We start from the raw sequence: 22,177 nt of genomic DNA, 5'->3' as shown, positions 1-22,177 counted from the left end.
TATTATTTTGGAGTCTAATAAACTGTAGATCACTTGGGGAAATACATGTTATCGTAAAATAGGTGATTGAAACTCTAGGAAATTAAATAGCCAATTTATTAGTAATTTACTTAATACACAACTCAGGCAACACGGTTGAATTCATATGTATAAATGATAAATAATACATATCGTACCTACGCTTACAGAAGAGTTAAGCTATTACGTAGACTAACAATTTCTGTTACTTAAAAATAATGTGTTTATCTTTATGTATCATCATACTAATTTTCACCGACAACATAAAAGTCCGTATGTACTTTTTCCTCATTTGTGTTTTTCTTGTGTTGTGCCAATATTTTTTATATCTTCCATTTAATTGTCATGGTCCAACCTACCTCTGGCACTTTGTAAAGTTATCGGCACGAATCTTGAGCTCTGACCTACATCTGCGCAGAAGTGACTTATTAGCAAAGAACCAATCCCGAGTGACGGCTATGACGCGATGCAATGCGGGCCAGTCACCGCTTTAGCCCGCCCCCGCGCCTCACTTCATACCACAAAAGGGACCCAATAAATTACTTCTGCGCAGGTGAAGGTCAGAGCTCAAGATTCGTGCCGATAACTATACCCCATACTCCCTACATGACATCAAGCTTGGTGACCCGCTCAGCAATCCCACAGATATTATCAAACATGGCGACCTTCACATATCCGTTTTCACCAAAGTCTTCCCCTAAAGAGTTCCTGACGATAAAGTATGGTATCTCCGCATTTTTCTCGTAACCTACTATTTGTACCACGTGGTTTGCTATGCCGCGCCTGCAAACAGAAATATAGCATAAATAAAAAACAAAACACGCTTTCTGTTGCCCCTGCCTGGAGGCCTTAAATTCTAGGCATCCACAGGGATTTGTCCGGTTGAGCAGTCAACAGCCTCCTAGGCTGAACTGCGAAATGCTAATCAAGAATAAGAATCTTTATTTGTTTATTTCAAAAAGAATAAATTATAAAAACTGAATCTAGGTAATTATAATTTAATTTATGAACACAATTATTGATAAATGTGGTTTTGCGTAGGATGTTGTGGGTATGAATTCGATCGGAAATAGCTTATCAATCTATACCTATTACCCTGTTAACCGCGATCCTGGTACACAAAGGGCTCCAGGAACATGGTGGGTTTTAGTCAATAGCCTGACAATCAAATGCACGCCGCAAATAGGTCATTTGATTATTTCCCAAAAAATAATTATAAAAAAATGCGAAAGTGCTGGAGTGGAGACCACGGACTAGCAAGCGCAGCGTAGGACGTCCACCAACAAGGTGGACAGACGATCTTATAAAGGTCGCCGGAAGACGCTGGATGCAGGTCGCCTCCAACAGGTATCTGTGGAGATCTAAGGGGGAAGCCTATGTTCTGCAGTGGACGTCCTATGGCTGAGATGATGATGAAAGGTTTGATAATGTGAAGTAAATATTACATACGTGCAAGCTCTTTGAATGACTCCACCGATGTAATGCATCCAGTTCGTAGCGTCTACCGTGGCGATTAGCGGTCCGTGGAATGCTATCTGACCCATCATGGCCGTTTCGCTGACTTTGCTGAAATTATATTTATAAGTATGTATTTGAAAATAACAATTAACTGGCAAGCCTTATTTCCAACTAACTATAGGGTCGACTTCCAGTGTAACTGGGTGCAGCTGTGTGCCAATTTTTTATACGAAGCGACTGTCAAGTCAGGGGCCCAGTTATCCGAGCATCCCGATATTCTTTTGTAAGACTGGTTGTCAGACTTACTGGCTTTTGGGTACCTGTGACCAAAGATGTTCAAATGACAGTTGGGAACGACCATTTACCGTGCCTTTGGAAGACAGAGGGACTAGTCATGACAAGATGGTCGCCCATCCACGGACCGACCGCGCCGAGTGTTGCTTAACGTTATGAGATATCGCGACACTGTTACTAGGCCACGAGGGTTCGTTCCACTTTGTAGAAAAGTCCCCTCCACTTTATACATTTTCATACTTAGCGTATTATTGCGTGGACCCATCTATCAAAACTCACCATTGATAATCAAAATGACGAATGAGTCTGCCAGTAGAATGCGGGGCCAACTTGCAATCTTTCTCCAAGCCCAAAGTCAAGGGGTATTCCTGCTCCGTCACAATTGGAACTTTTTCCTGACAGAGATATCTGAGTGCCCTACTGACGCTGCCTCCTCGACAACCGTTGGTATATTCGGAGCAGTCCAGTACTTCCTGGTAAGAAAAAAAGAAGGTATAGCATAGGTATAGCAAAATGGAAAAGCCTAAAATATCCCTAAGTATAATGCTTACATATAAGCGGTGGCATAGTTTTCTCAATATATTCTAGGCTACTTTATGACCTAAAAAACCCGACCTGGTAAATAAAGGTTGGATGGCAACCAGCAGACCACTACAGCCTTTTTTATTCTCACTGCAGGACACAGGACTCTTCCCTTACGGAGAAAGAATTACCGTTAATCACCACTCTTGCCCAAGGCGATTTAAGACTTTTAAGTCATTGTCCAAGATTTACTGAGGTAATAAGTTACTCCTTGCTTGCCTGACTTGGAATCGATCCATTGGCAACTTTGACTACTAGGACCCAAAAGAAAAATGTTTAAAAGCGTTTGATATTCTACTATACCTGGATGCTCCGACTCTTGTGATCAAGACCTCGTATCGCTGACATGGACTCCACAACCCCAACGATGCCAAAAGCCCAGCATCCCAGGCATTTCTTTTGGTTCAAAACGGGTTTTACCACCCCTTTTGGTCGCCTGCAGAAAAGCAACCGAATAAATATTATGTTTAAAATCTATAATTAAATACATACATGTATATGTATATCTATACTAATATAATAAACAGGAAATTTGTTTGTTTGTAAGTAGGTACCTACCGTTTGTTTTGCCTGCTCCAAAACTGTACCGCTTTGTAAAATTATCACTATTGGATAGCTAGTCTATCCTCGAGTGACAAATACTATATTATGTCCGGATACTGGAAGCAGTTACCCCGGAACGCGGGTGAAACCGCGGGAAAGGGTACTTATATACATGTAGGGAAATAATTTTCTTACCAATCAAATGAGGTGGGAGGTTCTTCATCATAAACAGTTTCCTGATCTGAAGTTTCATAATTATCAACACAGTCAAGTGATAGTTTAGTGCACATAGAGAAATCCATATAATTATCCAGGACGGTATCCATGAATTCTTGTGGCGACATATCTGAGAACTTTGTCAAACCAAACACTGTTCTGCCCTCTAGTGCATTTGATCTGGCTATGTTTTTTAGCGAGTTCTGTAATGAAAAAACGTGAACTTTTTTTTTATTATTATTCTTGCACATATTTATTACATTTTCAAATATTAAATAAAAATATAAAATAAAAAGAAACGTGAACTTATTATTATATAGCCTGATATAATGAAGGCTCCGAAATTACTGAACCGATAAGAAAATAAATCACCAGCTTGACCATCCCTTACTAACTACGAAAAATAGTTCCCTCGGAACGTGGGTGAAACCTCGGAAATAAAAGTTCTATAATACAACAACTTAGGATATCTAGATAACTTAGAATACCTTCCCGTTCTATTGTTTTTAATTTTCATTCCGCTATTTGTGAACGAGAGAAATCAAAACATCATTAATATCTGACCAGCTGTTCTCGAATTGAACAAACACAACTGTGTATGTATAAACTATATGTCATAAGTAAAAACAAAACCAATTAGGTAATCTTACCTTAAAATTCTCGAACCTTCCATCACGTTCGAAACCATAATAGGTCTTATTAAAATCTTTCAAATAAGCGTCAAACTTTAGCTTGGCCACGTCCAAAGTTTTAACATTTTCTTTTAATATTAACTTATCAAACTCAAGAATACACTTTAGAAACAGGGAAACTTGAATTATCATACATATTAAAGATAATATAAAGAGTACGTAATTTGTGTTAACCATTTCGCGTTTTGTTTTAGTGACGCAAGGAGACAAACTGATTTAAATCAAATAATATTCATAACCTATATAGTTTTCTATAATGTATCTACAGTTTGTTTCATGATTTTCCTATACAATATTGGACATAAGGACAACACTATAAATAAATTATTATAAGGAAATACAGTATAATGTTAATTATGTATGTCATAAAAGTCCGACCGAAACTAGGTACTTAATTCTGGTGAAAATAAAATGGTATATTAAAATAAAAAGAATTTTGTATTAAAAACAGCCTTTTATTTTGTTCTTACTGTACTATATTGTACAAAAATATTGGCTCGGAATATTATAACAATTTTATTAAAGGTGTATTTAATATTATACAATATATTTTATAACAAATTAGGGTTTGGTCCCAATGATTTATAGTTACATATTTTTTTATAAAATAAAAGTATCATATAATAATAAAATGCTTTCGTTGTACTTAAATTAAATAAGGCACATTTTTACTAGGGGTAACATAAATTGTCATGGATTCATAATTACTTATATTCGAGTAGTTATATTTCTATGTTTTTAGGACCGATTTCTCAATTTCCAGATAACTCTATCTCAAAAAAATGTTTCACGTTTTGACAGCTTTTTAATAGAAATATGTCAAACCGCCATATGTATTCGTCATCACCATCCGAGCCTTTTTCCCAGCTAAGTTGGGGTCGGCTTCCAGTCTAACCGGATTCAGCTGAGTACCAGTGCTTTACAAGAAGCAACTGCCTATCTGACCTCCTCAACCCAGTTACCAGGGCAACCCAATAGCCCTTGGCAAGACTGGTGTCAGACTTACTGGCTTCCTCCCTTAGTTAGATTATGTATTGTCATATGTATTCTTAAGATTGAGAAAGAAAGTTGACTGAAGATTAAGAAATAAGCCTTAAAACTAATAATTTGCTGAGGCTACTAAACTTGGCACATTAATAAACTAAATTAAGTGATTTGTAACTTAGGTACTTTACAAAATAATCTCTGTATCCTTAAGGAAAATTAAACAAATGTTAAAATTGTACTTAAAAATAAAAATATATACAATATCACAAAAGCATACCTTAGTAACGTCTTGTGTTCTAATAATACAAAGTTCGAATTAAATATAAGTAAAATATTAACAAACATAAAAAATCTATAATATTTAGAATTACGCATTTTATATTAAAAAAAAACTAGTTAATATAAAACAAATATGGTATTTTTATTCATTGATGACAATACGACAATAAATTAAACATACATACATATAAAAACTTGTCGTTTTCCCGCGGTTACACCCGCGTGTCGTGGGAACTACTTCCCGTTCGGGGATAAAATATACCCCATGTTACTCGAGTATAGTCTAGCTTTTTCAAGAGTCAAAGAGTTCGGAGTCTTTATAGTACAAATAAAGAAACAAAAAACCCTTTCTTACATTATTAATATAGATTACTTAAAAGAGAACCAAACCTATTTAGTCATTAGTGTTCTTAGTAATTGTATGTCATTTACAGCCAGTTTCTTCATCAAAAGTAAAAGCCAAAGTAAAAGTCAAAGTAATGTCTAAAGTAAAAGTAACGGTCAAACTCATTTTTTCTATTAGTTTTGCTGTCACTTTAGCCTTGAAAAAAATAATTTGACCGTTACTTTTACTTTAGACATTACTTTGACTTTTACTTTTGATGAAGAAACTGGCCGTTAGTGTGCTTGTTACTTTTTATGTTTTATATTTTCAAGGTTGAGTTATATCTATGAAATAGTATTGTCCACGTTTTCATTTATTGTCGTATTGTCATCACCACTTTGTATAAAAACTACTTTCACAATATATGTTACTATTGCTTGATACCCTGTATTACAATTGGCACTAGTTTAAAAAATGTATCAAAAACTTATTTTATGAGTTATTGCTTATTTATTACAATTAAAGGCACATCTTAACGCTTATTTCGGACGAAGTGGTTTATCATTTGGGCTGACCAATGACGTCATAAGTTGCTATTTTAAGACACACAAGCTTGGCTCAACCAATTTCGTAAAATAAAGGATAGATCTGTACTTTCCATATGATCATTTTACACGAGTTTTAGCGCACTCAATGTGAATTGAAACTAACATCAGAAAATATAAAAGCTTTAAAAAAATCACCGTCTTAACTCTGCTCTACTTACACAATTTCTCTATTTAAGCCAATGTCGACTGACAAGTTTGTTAAAAAAAACTAAGGTTTGTGTGGTCAGCGAACTTGGACCTTAATCAATCAATTTATTAATACAATGTCAGTTTACCTAAAAATATCAATGTTATATAATAAAAATGGCAAGACAATTTTGGACGTAACCGCCATATATAAAAAAGTCACTAAGAACCGTTCCCTATGTTCGATCCACCTGTTCCTTTGCTCTATCTATCTATCTTTTGCCATCCAAGTTATAGTTATCGGCACGAATCTTGAGCTCTGACCTACATCTGCGCAGAAGTGATCTATTAGCAAAGAACCAATCCCGAGTGACGGCTATGACGCGATGCGCTGCGGGCCAGTCACCGCTTTAGCCCGCCCCCGCGCCTCACTTCATACCACAAAAGGGACCCAATAAATTACTTGTGCCGATAACTATATGTATGCTCTAGTGGAGCATACATATGTCTAGTAGAGCATACACTTGTATGAAGCTATTGACAAGAGTCTATCTCTAGAGAGCAATCAATAAATGGATCGAATATTAGGATCGGTCATAGTCATACACCGCGTCCTATGTGCAGTTGACAGCTGTTTGGTTTTAAGGGAAAATACCGTAGACGGAGAAAATTTGGTTCTTCTTACCTACATACAGACATGTGTTGCTGGGGAGTTTGTTGCGCCACTTTTTCTTCCCAGAAAAAACACAGAAAGTGGTTAAGGGTGGGCGTTTTGGGGGCTGTTTTTTGTAAATTTCTGACGTTCAAAAAGTGCTCTTTTGCAGCCAAGTTTGAATAATCGATTATTGATTTTGATTTTTTGCTACTCGGTCTACAGAAAATACAGTTGTTTGAAAACTGACAGCAGCTGTCAACTGCACCAAAAAACGTTCAGAAATCACTATTTTATCACTTTTTAAAATGGGAACAAATATAATGACCACCATAAAATGCTTTGATACCCTTAGTTTTGCAACCAGAAAAATCTACTGAACACCAGAAAAATAAAGTCTAAAAATGTAATAGTACCAGCTATTTTAGTCACGACTTCACTTTAAATTGTATTCGACCACCAAATTTAGTAAATGATCACCAACTCTTGACGACCAAATTAATGTATTATTTTTGCCTAAATAAGTCACTGTGATTGCCATAAAATGTAGGCTTATTACCAAATAAAGTATTATGATGCCATATTAAGTTATGTGTCCGGCTTGCAATGCATGCGTGAGTGTCAGTATGACGAGTGACAGGGGAAAATGGAAGAAAATGACATATTGCGCCGACCCCAAGTAAAATTGGGAACAGGGCAGGAGAAAGAAGAAGAAAAATGTTTCTCAATACACTCCCTCGAAAACACACTCTTATCGCACTGTTTAGAGGCATGCAATAGACAATTTTCCACCCTAGTGCAGGAAAAGGGTCCCCATAATGTTATTACATTTATTGTATCAGGCCGAACTTATTTTTTTGGAGTCAGTTTACTTAAACAGGATAGCAAGATGTAAAAACTTTGATTATCATTTTATATTAAAACGCTGGTATAATTTTGATGATCATTCACTACTTTCGGTGATCATTTACTACTTTTGGGATAACAATGATTTATTTGGACTCATTTTGCTTAAATAGGATAGCAGAATGTAAAAACTTTGGTTATCATTTTACTTTAAAATGGTGGTTTAATTTTGGTGATCATTTACTATTTTTGGCTTGCGCATGATTTATTTTGGAGTAATTTCACTTAAATAGGATAGCAAAGTGTTAAAACTTTGGTTATCATTTTACATTAAAATGCGAGTTTCATTTTGGTGATCATTTACTATTTTTGTCTGCTATTTGTTACTATTTCTGGTGATCAGTTAAACATAAGCCTTTTAAAATTACTTCTTATTTAACATCAACAGAAGCAACCTCATTGGCTAAACCACAGATGTTAGAGCCAATAGCCAAGTTGAGATAGCCCGCGTTACCAAAGTCCTTTCCCCAGGAATTCTTGGCTATGTAGAACGGAACGTCGCCGGTTAAATCGTAGCCCACTAACTCGACCGCATGGTTTAGTTCTAATGCTGAACCGCTGAAATTTTGGTGAAAATAATTTTTTATTTTTGTTGGTCGTATTTTTATGGGTTAAATGGTATTTGAATCCTATGACTCAAATGGTTTCAAATAGCATGGTAGTTTATTTGGGAAAACTTGCTTTCCAAAAAAAAGAGACAGTGCCAAAACTTCAATAGATTTCGGTAAGGATGGATAGATAGATATTAGGGAAATTAAAACGTATTTTTTTTTTAAATGTTGGCAAAGGCCTATAAATATGTATATCCATATCTTGATTACATAACATTGAAAGCTTGTCAAAAGGGGTTGAAATCTAGACTTAATATTGCTATTCAGAAAATTAATTTAACTCATAAACAACATTCAGTTTTTAAACTGCAGTCATACCCTCTTACGTTTTAATAGGTAATTTCTGGATATTCCGAATTGACTTTGATTTTTTAATCAACAGTAAGCAACGTTAAGTTTTTGTACGTGGAAATCGGCAAGTTATTCAATTAAATCAATCTAAAGTAAAATATTTGACATACCTGCAATGGAACTGTATAACTCCTCCTAGATAGTGTTGCCATGTAAGAGCGTTGACGGCCACGGTGACTGGCCCATGGTTCGCTAAAGACGTCAGGATCTTGTCTTCAGAGCCCACAAAACTGAAATAGAGGAAAGTAAGCCATTTTCAACCTAATGTTTAAGGTAAAAAAGGCTTTTTGGGAAGAGTCGCATAACGTGACTGCTGTGTACGAGGTCGGTTGATAAGTGACCATCTTGTCATGACGAGTTCTTTTGTGTTTCTGAAGGCACGATAATGGGTCCCGGCTGTAGTTTGAAAATCTTTGGCAGTTAAGGGTAGTCAGAAGCCAGAAAGACGGACAACCGGTCTTACTAAGGGGTATTTATCGGGTTGCCCGGATAACTGGGTTGAGGAAGTCAGAGAGGCACTCACTCAATGTAAAGCACTCGGCTGCATACGGTTAGACTGGAAGTCGACATCAATATATTATGTAGTTAGAAAAAGGCTAGGCTAGGCACATGATGCCCGAAGAAATAAAGTTCAAAACTTATAAAAATATCAACATATTCTGTGCTTATCAATACTGAAGAATCATTAATAAAAAAATATCGACCTTATACCCTAAGAAATAAGGTTCAAAACTCACTCGTCACAAGTAAAAGTCTTCACTTTAACTCCCGTAGTATTTTTCTTCGCTTTACAAACGCCGTCAGTCAAACGTAGCGGGTACTCCGCTTCCGTCGGTATGGCTGTGTCAGTCATTGTCAGCCAGTCTAGGAGTAGGCAGATGTCGCCGCCGGCGCAACCGCTGTTGCCTAGACCTGCGCAGTCTATTGCTTCCTGGAATAAGATACATTATTTTTTATGAAAAATATGTAGCTAAAAAAATGGTTATTGAGGATGATGAAAAAGTGAAAAAGGCACGAGGATGATGAAAAGTCAAAAATTCGTCACAAATTATATGGTTTATTTTTAAACTAAAGCTGCCGTATTACAAAAAAAGTTTAACAGGTATTCACACGTGTTTAAGAAAAAATCTGAATATTTTTTTGTTCTAAAACACGTGACAAAGGCCTGTTTAACTTTTTTGTGGTAAGACTATATTTGGTTTAATTAACAATCACGTTAAGCAGGCGTTCATCAAGTGATTAATAATACATATGTTGTATGAATAATAATATTGTGTCACCATTTCATTAAAGTTGTCTCAAAAGGGCTTCAGCGTGTTGGCTTCGGCCCCACGTTCGCCTCCCAAAAATCCGGGACTCTATAGTCCCGAGGTCTGGTAGAGACATACAAGGATAATAATAATATAATCTTTATTTCAGACTAATGTCCATACATAAAAACATACAAAAACCAGTTTACAAAATTTGAGCACGTATAAATGCTTTCAGGACGTTTGAGTCTTGCTTTTCCGCAATAACCTGTAGGATGCTGTTGGTGCTGCTCCTGACTCTGCTCAGTAATGATGCGAGCCGCTTGCGTATTATAGCATGGAAGCCGTCTACCCTGGCTTCCGCAAACATACCGGAGGCACTGCAGAAACGGGGCAACCCCAACAACATCCTAAATCCGTTATTATATTGGACACGTAGGGCATTGAGCGTTCTCTGTGTATATCTGAACCACAGGCTGCACGTGTAGAAAGTCTGGCAGTAGGCTTTAAAAAGTGTGACTTTAACTTGTTCACTACAACGCACAAACCTGCGGGCCAGCATGTTACTTCGAACCGCCAATGCCCTACGTTCCCTTTCCATGTCAACTTTGTCCTCAAGGTCCTCAGTAACGTAATGTCCGAGATATTTGAACTTGTCAACCCGCTTTAGTTCAATGCCATTTAGCTTTATTGCGGGCACATTTAGTGTACATTTACCGGGGGCCTTGAAGACCATGTACTCGCTCTTCTTAGCATTGTACATCAAACCATGTTGAATGCTATATGCTTCACATATTGCGAGCAACTGCCTCATTGCACTTACAGTTGGGGTCAGCAGCACCATGTCGTCCGCGTAACTAAAGTTGTTCATACAAATGTTGTCAATCCAGCATCCTACTCGAGTGCTGCTGAGCCCAACTATAAGCTCATTAACGTACAGGTTGAAGAGCTTGGGAGAACTTAAACCACCTTGCCTCACCCCACACTCCAACCTGTACGTGTCTGAGCAGGTGTTTGCCCATCTTACAAAATTATTCTGGTTTTGGTACCAGAAGTGAAAAATTCTTTGCACCTGTGTAGGCACGCCAGTTTTCTTGAGTTTCTCCCACAACACGTCATACGACACAAGGTCGAATGCCTTGGAGAGGTCAAGAAAGCATGCATACACAGGTGTACTTCTTTCCGTATAGTATTGAACAGTGTGCTTCAGACTCAGAATTGCGCTTTCAGTGGAAAGTCCCGCGCGAAAACCAAACTGAGCGTCATGGATATTGAGACGTTTATCAAGTTCTGAGTCGAGCACACTGTCCAACACCTTGGCTAAGATTGTAGCCAATGAAATCGGTCGGTAATTGTTCTTATCAGACAAATCTCCAGTTTTATTCTTTACAATTGGTACCACGATGGTTTTCATAAGATCCATAGGCAAGTACGAGTGATTTAGACACAAAGTATAAAACATTGCGAGCACACGTGGTAAATGAACACCAGCATGTTTTAAATGCTCGATACTGAGTCCATCGTGACCCGGTGACTTGCCCTAGACATGCTACTCACAATTTGTCGTACTTGTTTAGCAGTAACCCTATACAAATCACCAGTCACGGTGGACCCAGGATCTGCAGACGAGGGACCCAGTGGAGACTTAGTGGTAAAATGTTCTCTAAACAGTTCCGCTATGTCTCTGCTATCACTCGCACCTCCCACGCTCACTGGAAGGCCAGTCTTATGGTTTAAACTGTTGGTTGCTTTCCAAAAGTCACTAAAGTTTTTGGAGGCACGACATTCTGAAATAATGTCCATTTTTAGCCGTTCTTTATTATTGTAACACCATTTTAATCTATTTTTAAATAATTTGCGACTTTCACACATTTCTTCGTATATAGTACCGGACTGAGGCCTATTCTGAGAAACCCAGTATAAAAATTTATTCCTGGCGTCCCTGTGAGCTTCACATACATGCTTATTCCATCCTATCACATGCTTTTTCTTACGCGTATGAGACTGAGTTTCACAAGTGTTTATGGCTGAGTCTGTTAATGCTATTATTATATCCTTATATAATTTATCTAAATAGTTTCTATGTTCCTTACAATTACAAATATCACAACTACATTGCCTTAACTCAACAGGAAAATCTATCATTTTGAGTTTACTATTGCACAATTTGGTATAGCTTTTTATCTGTTCCTTAGTTCTATAGCCCCAAATAGCTTTATTTTTTCTATTAGCACTAAAATTATTATTTTTACATATTATTGCACTTAATTCACACTCAATGACTAGGGGCAGATGATCTGACCAAAAAGTGTCATAATTAATAAATACATTCTTAATAGTCTGTTTGGCAGAATGACTAGTAACACAATGATCGAGCCATCTCACACACCCGTGAGCCTCGCTTATAAATGTATAATTATTTAATACACTTCCTAACACATCCATATCCACACAGGTCCATTGTTGGTCCATACATAAATTAATTAGCTCATTACCGAACAGTTCTCCCGGATGAGCATTAAAATCTCCTAGTACGTACACAGATTCTATAGCGTAATGATCAACTATCGCACATACCTCGCCAAAACAAGACGTAAACTCCTCCAAATTGTCTATGTCTCCAAATTGTGTATGGAGTTTTCTCTGAACATTTGATAAAACTTAGTTAAGTTTGACTTTTGTGTGGTAACGCCGTAATAGAGCAGCAGAAACGTTTATTATGTTATATATTATACCTAATTCATGCAATATAATATTTTAATTTGAATTATTAATAAAATATTCGAAAGAACTAGTTTAGTCGTTTGGAATCATAACTGTGAGCGACGCAATTTTATACAGGATGTCTTAAATTAGGGTACCTACCGGGCATTGATCAATATTTATTAGACCTCGACCGAAGTATTTTCATCTTGTGGATATTCATTTCATTTCATAAATAGATTACATTAGGTACATACCTATAGGTACTATTACTTACTTTTTATCTTAACTGCAATAATTGTTCTAATGGTGTTTCGTTATTATATCCACGAGTTCATCCGTGTTTCGGAAGGCATACATTCAGGTTCATCTTGGCAGTCATTACGGGTAAGAATCAGAAGCTAGAAGTTCTGAGAACCAGTCTTACCAAGACTAAGAAGGGTATTAGTTGCCCGGCCGGGTTTGAGGAGGTCAGATAGGCAGTCGCTCGTTGTAAAATAGTTGTACTCAGCTGCTTTCAGTAACACTTGAAGCCTACCTCAACAAAGTTGGCAGATTATGTTCTTATTTATACATACCTGCACACTAAGCTTATCCAGCTTCCCAGTCTTGATGGCAGACATGGCTTCAATGGTGCCAACGGTGCTGAACGCCCAGCAAGCACCACATAAGCCCTGGTCTTGTATGGGACCTATTACACCTTTGGTCCTCCTGGAATTTCAGAAATTAATAACATTAATATATGAGACCATAGTAAGGTTATATTATGATGTATTTCAAGAATTAGAAACATTTAAATTCGATATCTAAGCGTTCTTTTTGAAGACAGTCAGACAGATTTTTTCTCTAAGCTTGATTTGTTTAAGTAAGTTTGTTTAAGCTTGATTTGTCTAAGCAAGTTTCCAAATGACATGTTTATCTTCGACTGTTGTATGTATTAATTTTCGATAAACAGCTGTTTTCCTTAATAACTTTGTGCAGTTGGATGCAAAATTATTATTATATCTTTAGTTCCGAGTTTCGTAACTTAGGTTTGTAATTCCATACCAAAATATTTACCTTGTAGACTTCAATCGGTCTATTGACTTAGCTGTGAAAGCGTAACACACGACAAATAATCATATTCAGAAATATCTTAGGAAGACAACAGTTCTTATTTGTTTGCAAAAAAGTTAGTTTGTTATGCTGTCACGATAAAACGACTGAACGGATTAAGATGAAATTAAGCACGCACATAGGTAATCCCTGAAGAGACCTTACGTGTCAATACTTTTTATGTGGGTGCAAAACGTTATTCCCCCGAATTCCGTGAAATCTAGCATTATTTGGAGAACACACAATTATTTACCAATAGTAGAAAGAAAAGTTCATATAAAATGCATTAGTTAATAAACCTCATTGAATATTACATAACATTAACTAACGTTCAAGAATGTATCTATCCATTACCTACCTTACCGATGACACTACGAAAAGCCATATAAGAAACCAGTTTCCAAATGTTGTGAGCGACGCATAGTTAATCTATATTCAAAATCATCAAGAAATATACGTATTAGCAATGTTATAATAGCCTTTTCTATTGTTTTAATTAATTAGGTTATTAGTCTGCTATTAGTATAATTAATTCTCATAAATAATTCTCTAATTAATCCAACTTCTTCTAAAAATATTGACGCGAAAGTTTATGTATGTATTCGATCCATTTTCATGCCAATATCTATATAAATATATGTTTGTAAGTAGCTATATTTTTTATCCGATTGCGTGGAGTAGTCCCCTTGGCACGCCGTATAAACTGTTACTGGAAGATAATCATTGAATTCAAAAGTCCACCTGACTGATCCTTACGGGAACACGACTGAACTGTTTATGAAATTATGAAAAAACTAGCTTCCGCTCGCGGCTTCGCCAGCGTGGTGTGTTCATATAAAGCCTATGTGTTAATCCATGGTATCACCTATCTACATACCAAACTTCAACCAAATCGGTCCTGCCGTTTTTGCGTGAAAGAATAACAAACATACATCCATACATTCTCACAAACTTTTATACTATTAAGTAGGATTAAGGTTTCTTTCTGAAAAGGGGAAAAATCAGTCTTTTATGTATATGTCTTGAGCACATCCGTGGGATGACCAAAGAAACCTCGTCTAACTGTCTAATGAGCGTTGAACAGCCTTTGCTACAAAACCGGTTATATAAAACAAGCTAGTTGGAGTATAACCTTCGTTGCTACGATTGACGAAAAAGAACGAAATAAAAAATTGTTGCGTCCACTTTAGTCTATGTTTTAATAAGTTCTTGTCCATACTAATGTATTGAAGAGGAAATATTCTTTTGTTTGTTTGTATCCCAACGACTCCAAAAGTATAGGTACTGCACCGATTTGAAAAATTCTTTCATTGTTGGAAAGCCACACTCTTTCCGAGCAGCATAGGCTATATTTTTGCCCAGTACGGGCGGCAGTTACCAAAGGTGACAGGTGAAATCGCGGCAAGGGATGATTTATATTAGGCCGGGGCGTGTCGTGTACGTGGGTCGTACGGGGCACGGATGTGAAACGTTACATACATTTTGTAGAAGTTTATATTACACAGTGCACGATCCGTGGCCCGTTCGGGCCACAAACGACGCTCGTCTTTAGAATTTCGTAAAAGCCCAGACACGGCCCGGCCTAATATAAATCATGCTTAAAACGGCTAGTATAACTTTTTATTTAAAGGATTTTGTCACATTTATAATTTTAACTAAAGAATTGGTTAAGTTCTATGCATAAAACAACTAACACAATTTGAAAGTAGATATTTTCATATAAATTTCTCGAATTTAGAAAACGAGACTTTGATCACGGTATATCATCGTGCTTTGATACATGCATAATTAAATAAAATTACACTTCTTTTCTTGAAGAAATAGTCGGATGAAGTTATAGCCTAGATTACTAAATATAACTAAGCCTATATAAATATTCATTTATCGTTAGATCCCAATTAAAAGTTTCACAAGCGGACCTTTATTTAACAGAAAACCAAAGCATATTCCTAATAGAGGAAGTCAAGAATCTTGGCTTTGAGACATTTCCGACTACACATGTCTTTTCCTACCATCCTCCGAGCCTTTTTTCCAACCATGTTGTGGTCGGCTTCCAGTCTGACCGCAGTCAGCTGAGTACCAGTGCTTTACAAGAAGCGACTGCCTATCTGAACTCCTCAACCCAGTTACCCGGGCAACCCGATACCCCTTGGTTAATGTCTTATCCTACCAATTGGCTTAAAAATAGCTATCCTAGCATTAGGTGATCATGAACACTGGCATTTTAATCAAAATCAGACGAAACAACAATTAGAACCTGTTTGAAAAGACCTCAACAATGAAAAGGTCAGGATACTGACGTAAAAAGCACTTTAAAAATGTAAAATGTACTAAAAATAAATTATTGTGACAGCTAATTAATTTTTAAAATTTATTTCCGATGACGATAAGAATGTTTATTTTTGGATCTTAAATTAGATTTATTGATTAGTAGTCAAGGTCTATCCTAGGTTTTTTAGTTCCTATTGAGCTAGGCTTGGTGTTTTCAATAAGTAGATAGGTCACCATCCAATTTATTATCATTAGCATGTATAATAAGATGGCCTCTATTCATCAGCATAATAAGAAATAATTAATACTGATGATGACGATGATGTTTTTGAGGTAGTATATTTTTTGATCATCCAGCTGCGGGTGTAGCCTGAGTGTCAAACTTTACTGACTAAAACCCACGTGTTCCTTCTAGAGCCCTATGTGCACGATAACTCTTCAGATCACACAAACTACTGAACCCCAGAGTACGCTTTAACAATTAGATGCATCTAATAATACGCCATACATAGGTAATGGAGTTGATTGGACAAAAAAACATTTATTACTTTTCATTAATTAAATAAAATAAAACCAGGCCCGCCGCTAGCTGTTTGTTCGCCCGCGTGCGAAACCGATTATGCCGCCCTACGACTACATATTATACTGGGTTTTATCAAAAAATATATAAGGGGGGGGGTCCAGGGGGTCCGGACCCACCCGCCCATTCATATCCATTTTACTTGTCCAACAGAAAAAAATATGTACATGCACCGCTCTGATTGCAGAAAACGCACTTCCTTTTGGATACATAAATATTGCAATAGGTACATAACATATATTACACATAACTTTTTATTTACTTGAAATGCTCAAGTCTTAGAGTAACCTAAGAAGTCCTGGGTTAGCCCATAAGCAAACTAAGCAATTGCTTATCAATGCAGTGCAATCATTACCCAAGTGGCCCCTATGTATTGAAAGATTGTGATTAATGGGTAGGTACCAACATAATGTATATCAAAGTGCTTAGAACAGATTATGGGTAACTTAAACTAACGAACTTAAATTATCTACAGCAATGTTTAATTTCAGTAAAATATGTTATTAATGGTTTTTTGTGGGTCTCCCGTTGAAAAAATCAACGTATGAGACATAATTCATATGTAAGGAAGCGCGAGCGAAGCGAGCGCGAAATTTATTTAGTCTAAGGACACAAAACAAATAAAAACCACTGTAAATTAACAAAGCAAAGTCAAAAAGTAAGATATGCACAGAAATGAAGTGCAAATGTACATGAAGCCGCGAGCGAAGCGAGCGCGATTTTTTCCTTAGAGTTTTCATGAAGTAAACATACCATAAAACCTGGAAGCCAACCCCAACGTAGTTTGGGAAAAAGGCTCGGAGGATGAAACATACCATAAAAAGCCAAAGTGAACAAAAAGCTATAACGGACGTGCGCGAAAAATGATTTTTCGGAATAGAAAGCCTCAACAATTAAACAAAGATAAATTGCGGTCAGTGCAGTTGGTGAATGCAAAAACACGTGAATGTGTCTTCTGATTGCGCGAGCGAAGCGAGCGCGAAATTTTTTGTAATATTTTAGAACTCAAAACAAAAATTACTTAAAATTTTGCCCAAACGTACATAACTCTTTGAGTTTTGGATCACTAAAAGTCCTAAACATATATAGTAAAAAGCGACTGTGAAGTGAAGAAGCCGCGAGCGAAGGGAGCGCGAATTTTTTTGAGTATTGGGACATTAAAAGTAGCTATATGTGATAAAAAATTGAAGCGTAAAGTAAGGAAACCGCGAGCGAAGCGAGCGCGAAAATTTAAAGTAGTGTTTCTTCGATAATTTATCAAATTTAACGCCGAATTAAACACAAATTCGCCTTGGGCGCCCCTGAGCCCGCGGCGCCCGGGTTATTCGCATACGCTGCACCATAGGTTAAGATGGCCTTGATGCTATCCATTCATTTGGATACAGTTCTTGTAAGTTGCAATCTTTGATGAAATTTAAAACAAAAATAGGAGTAACATTCTGATCAAGGATTGGTTGGGGGCGCCTGCGGCGCCCCTTATATCGGGCGCCCTGGGCCGTAGCCCAACCGCGCCCTACCCTAAAACCGCTACTGACTGCGATAGCTGACATGGAGGCGCGAAGCGCAGCTAGCGCGAATTTTTTTGGGGATGCCAAGGATGAACCCGTCAAAATTGATAGGGGACGACCAAAGCGAGGGCGGTTTTTCTGAAATTTTATTGCTAATCTACTCATCTATTTTTAGTAAAAATATTTTTATTACGTAATTATGGTTTAATTTTGCCGTATGGGTTAATTTTGCCGCCCCCTAAATAGTGCCGCCCAGGGCATTTGCCCCCCCTGCTCTCTCTCCCCACGCTACGCCAATTGTTGATCTTAAATCGTTTGTAATTATTTTTAATTTTGAAAATGATCAACAGATGTAACTGAAACCGGCAGTGTAAGTAATATTCTTAGAGCTATTGCTGTGTTTGGAAATATTGAAATCAAATAATTGGTAAAAAGATATTGTTTTTTTTTTTAATATAACGTGATAAGTCGCTCGATTTGCCGCCCCCTAGGATGTGCCGCCCGCGTGCGGTGCACGCGCTGCACGCCCGCTTACGGCGGGCCTGAATAAAACCATACCACAATAAATTTAAAGTTCAAAATTCTTGCTTTAGACAAAATTAAAAGATTTCGATAAACATTATATTAACTCTAGCGAAAAAACGAGGGGCGATGACATTTTATCTCAGAATGCATACGCTCTTATTACCTAAGTAGCTAGATATTCGTAATAGTCGATTCTGTTTATTGACACAGCGCAAACAAGGGCAATAAGATCAATAGTAGTAGGTTAATAATATACGTAAGGCTTTTTAAAAACACAAAAAGGAGCGTTGCATAGTATGCATCTGCCGCGTTGGTCTAGTTGTCGCATAGTGCGACTGCTCTGCACGAGGTATCGGGCTCGATTCCAGGGCCGGGACGAAATCGCTTTGCGGATTTTAGAAACTTTCACAAAGTAGCCCGAAGTCTGGAACTTGGTGATTAGGTTTGGTACCCGTGCAAGGGAGAGCACTTTAATGCAGGTCCTCCTTGTGATTTCTTTGCAGTTGTGTCGGATTTCCATCCCATCGAGCTATGAGAGTGATGGAGTAAGAAGTGCAGCTGCGCAAATGCTTGTGTACTCTGATATGTCCTGCGCAGCTGGCTGATCTCCTTACATGAGACCAGCCGCGGTGGCCGAAATTGGGATTGGACGCCATTATTATTATTAAATTAACTCACCACCTAAAAAGTAAGGTATTAACGAATTAATAACTTAACAAACTTACCAGTCAACCTGCAAAGGCAACGCAGCTGCCCGTTTCTTCCTGATAATAACATAAACATTATTATGGGGCTCATTATTACAATCTCCATCATCTGTATGCCTTGCTTTCCTATTAGACCTGTCTCTTCTCCTATTAATAGCTTCTGCAGGGAGTTTCTCGTCTGACAAATGTATGTCTTTGAACTCAGTTTTCGACATGTCTGATAGTCTTGTCAGACCGTATTTGGCTTTGCAGTGGTCTGGACCTCTGGAGCCAGCGTTTAGGAGTTCTATTTCTCGTACTGATGCCTGGAATTGAGTTTTACGTTATTGCTTATGTGTGGTAAGATGGCTTAGTTTAGGTACATAAAGCACATTTTTTTGCTTTAGTATGCTGAGGTGTAAAAATACGGTGAGAGCATTTGTTCACTTGTTTTATTTTGTAGGGACCCATATAACACTGACATTAGTGAATAAGAGGCCTAAGGTTGCATTATTTATAGTTCTAAGGTACATGTTTCCATGTGACCCTGACAGAGGAGTTAAGTAAATTAAACCCTTTTTCATTTGTGACCAGTATTTTTTCTTAAAATAAAAAAAAGAAGGTTCCCAATTCAGTAAGGGTTCTGAGGGTCAACTTTACATTTAAAATGTCAATGAACTATTTAAATATTGTTAAAATAAATAAATAGTGTTCTTTTGTTAAAATAATAATAATGTAGTGCTTATATTAATTCGGTACTCAAAGACAAACAACAATTCATGAGTCTATTTTTAAATATCATTGGAATAATCCATTCATACTTTTTATTTATTTTTACCATTTAAATTAATGCAAGGCAATAATTTGCATAATATGATATGAAAAGGCCATCCTTTCAAAGTTTATTACCTTTAGATACTTAATGATAATGGTCTTATTAATCTTATCAGATATCTTGGCACTAATTTAGATTTTTTTGTATTTTTCTTATGCATTTTTTAATATTATGTATCATCAAAATTATCCTCAATGTCTTACAGCTTGTAGACATTTTCATTTTAATGTAATGTAATGATTAATCATAATAATATTAAAATTAACAAAGTTTATAAGGATGAATTTTGAGTGTACATACACATACAGAGAGAACATACATTTAGAACAAAACTAACTCAGAGTAGCATAGGGTATATTGGCCCCCGAGAAGCGGGTGAAACAGTAAGTATTCAATAAAACATTCGTTTTTGCAGATGAAGTTGCCAAGTCGTCCTCATCCTCCGAGCCTTTTTTCCAACTATGTTGGGGTCGGTTTCCAGTCTACCCGGATTCAGAAGTTGCCAAGCAGAGATATTTAATTTGTTATACTAGCCTTACATTCAATTTACTTTTTAATGAGTTACCCATGTATTCAATTTCCTTATAAATGAGTTGAATGCTTTTTATTCTTATCAAAAATATGATTTTTATGAGTGAGAGCATTTAAGCTTTGTTATCTTATTAATTAACAACCATAAGAGAATCATTTACTGTTTCAACAAGTGGGTTTTGTATGAATCATCAAAGTTAAATATAATTTAGGAATATTATTGGAACAGTGAATCAATTGTGGCATTAATAAGCGAACACGGGCAAATATGCATGGAGGTTTACCTAGAAACGAAAACAACTTTATAGGTATATTTTTTCACACAACAATTCGGGACTTCTCGTTTTGATGAAAGTTGAAATACCTATGTAAAAAATACTTGTTAATGGTATATGCCTCTTTTATACATTTCTAATTCCTAGGCAATCCTCCACATGCTCCTAGGCAAAATTAATTGCATTTAGGTATTGATTTAAGAGTTTACTTAACTGGTTTGTTAAACTCTGAAATCAGGTCTGGTCTTTGAGATTTTTAACTAAAAACTGGTTGCAGGCTGTTTTATGTTCTTTGATAAGGAACTTGATTTTACCTCATTAATTATATTTATCATTTTACATGGTATGTTTTTGTATGCAAGAATATTTTAAGCTAACTGCTTAAAGAGATAAAAAATATATATAGAAAGCAAGAAATACCTTTATTTGGGCACAGGGATACGTAATATTATCAATATGAAATGCTTTAATAAGTATACAAATAGAAAATTATTTATTAATGACTTAATGAGAAAGTAGTATTACACAATGTTAAAGTTACAAGTAGGTATGCCTTCAAGATGAGTTTGAATCTCGCCCTTGTTTGTTATATATTAAGATAATAATATAGTCCTACAGATACCGTAAGGTATAGAACAAACAATACTGAAGATAAAGTTTATAACTTCTAAAATTATGAACAAACTTTTTTTAAGTCACGCAGTATGTCGATTCCTTTGCCTGTCTGTAACACATTTAAATAAATACTTTTCGAAATTGGAACTTACCACAAAATGCTGAAATCTTGCCATGTATTCTTCGGGATTTCTATAACTTTTATTGAACTTTGCTATATAATCATCAAACATTGGCTTGAGTTCTTCCATAGATTTCTGTTTATTTAGCGTTATGGGTATGGCGACAAATAATAAACAGAATAACGCTATCCCGAGCACCCAATTCCACCATTTCGTCATTGTAGCGAAATAAAATTAAATAAAACACAAAATTACATCCACTCCGCACTGCCAATCTCAACAAACTGTTTTTGACAGACGCTGTCTGCTGTGTTACCAGCCCGTTTATTTACCTTCCGAACAAGTTTACAGTTTTGGTAGAAAATTAAGGTTCATTAGTAGAAATTGTTCAAGGTGAGATTTCGGCTCATCGTATAAGCATATTATATTATGTGCACTCATGCAGTCATGTTGCAGTATTTTTTTCTACTTGCTGTCACAAAAATGTAATTTTGAAAACACATAGAAAAAATAAGGCTATGTAAGTTTATCAT

At 36.5% G+C, this 22,177-nt stretch overlaps 2 protein-coding genes across 2 annotated transcripts; both read right to left on the bottom strand.

Annotated features, from left to right (window-relative positions):
- Positions 1–207: 207 nt before the first annotated feature.
- LOC110382731 (cathepsin O-like) lies at positions 208–4,076 on the bottom strand. Its single transcript, XM_064039541.1, has 6 exons — positions 3,762–4,076; positions 3,091–3,314; positions 2,656–2,788; positions 2,050–2,243; positions 1,468–1,584; positions 208–801 (listed from the first exon to the last, which is right to left on the bottom strand). The coding sequence occupies exons 1-6, from the start codon at positions 3,978–3,980 to the stop codon at positions 621–623; spliced, it is 1,068 nt and encodes a 355-aa protein (XP_063895611.1). The 5' UTR covers positions 3,981–4,076; the 3' UTR covers positions 208–620.
- Positions 4,077–7,505: 3,429 nt separating this feature from the next.
- On the bottom strand, positions 7,506–21,945 carry LOC110382729 (cathepsin O). The gene is made up of 6 exons (XM_064039473.1): positions 21,675–21,945; positions 19,306–19,592; positions 13,180–13,312; positions 9,386–9,579; positions 8,759–8,878; positions 7,506–8,244 (listed from the first exon to the last, which is right to left on the bottom strand). The coding sequence occupies exons 1-6, from the start codon at positions 21,861–21,863 to the stop codon at positions 8,058–8,060; spliced, it is 1,110 nt and encodes a 369-aa protein (XP_063895543.1). The 5' UTR covers positions 21,864–21,945; the 3' UTR covers positions 7,506–8,057.
- Positions 21,946–22,177: the final 232 nt, after the last annotated feature.

The sequence above is a fragment of the Helicoverpa armigera genome, chromosome 19 (genome assembly GCF_030705265.1).
Source record: "Helicoverpa armigera isolate CAAS_96S chromosome 19, ASM3070526v1, whole genome shotgun sequence".
In the NCBI taxonomy this organism is placed as follows: domain Eukaryota; kingdom Metazoa; phylum Arthropoda; class Insecta; order Lepidoptera; family Noctuidae; genus Helicoverpa; species Helicoverpa armigera.
The sequence above is the reverse complement of the archived record's forward strand: the minus strand, read 5'-3'. Positions and strand labels throughout refer to the sequence as shown.

Excerpts from the sequence above, each read along its gene's own strand:
- LOC110382731 (XM_064039541.1), bottom strand. The coding sequence starts at position 3,980 with ATGGTTAACACAAATTACGTACTCTTTATATTATCTTTAATATGTATG. Across the intron at positions 2,789-3,090 it reads CCTCCCACCTCATTTGATTG|GCGACCAAAAGGGGTGGTAA; the intron begins GTAAGAAAATTA and ends GCTTTTCTGCAG. Across the intron at positions 802-1,467 it reads GTCATTCAAAGAGCTTGCAC|GCGCGGCATAGCAAACCACG; the intron begins GTATGTAATATT and ends TTCTGTTTGCAG.
- LOC110382729 (XM_064039473.1), bottom strand. The coding sequence starts at position 21,863 with ATGACGAAATGGTGGAATTGGGTGCTCGGGATAGCGTTATTCTGTTTA. Across the intron at positions 19,593-21,674 it reads CAAGATTTCAGCATTTTGTG|GCATCAGTACGAGAAATAGA; the intron begins GTAAGTTCCAAT and ends ACTCAATTCCAG. Across the intron at positions 8,879-9,385 it reads AAGACTTTTACTTGTGACGA|TTTTGTGGGCTCTGAAGACA; the intron begins GTGAGTTTTGAA and ends CCTCTATTTCAG.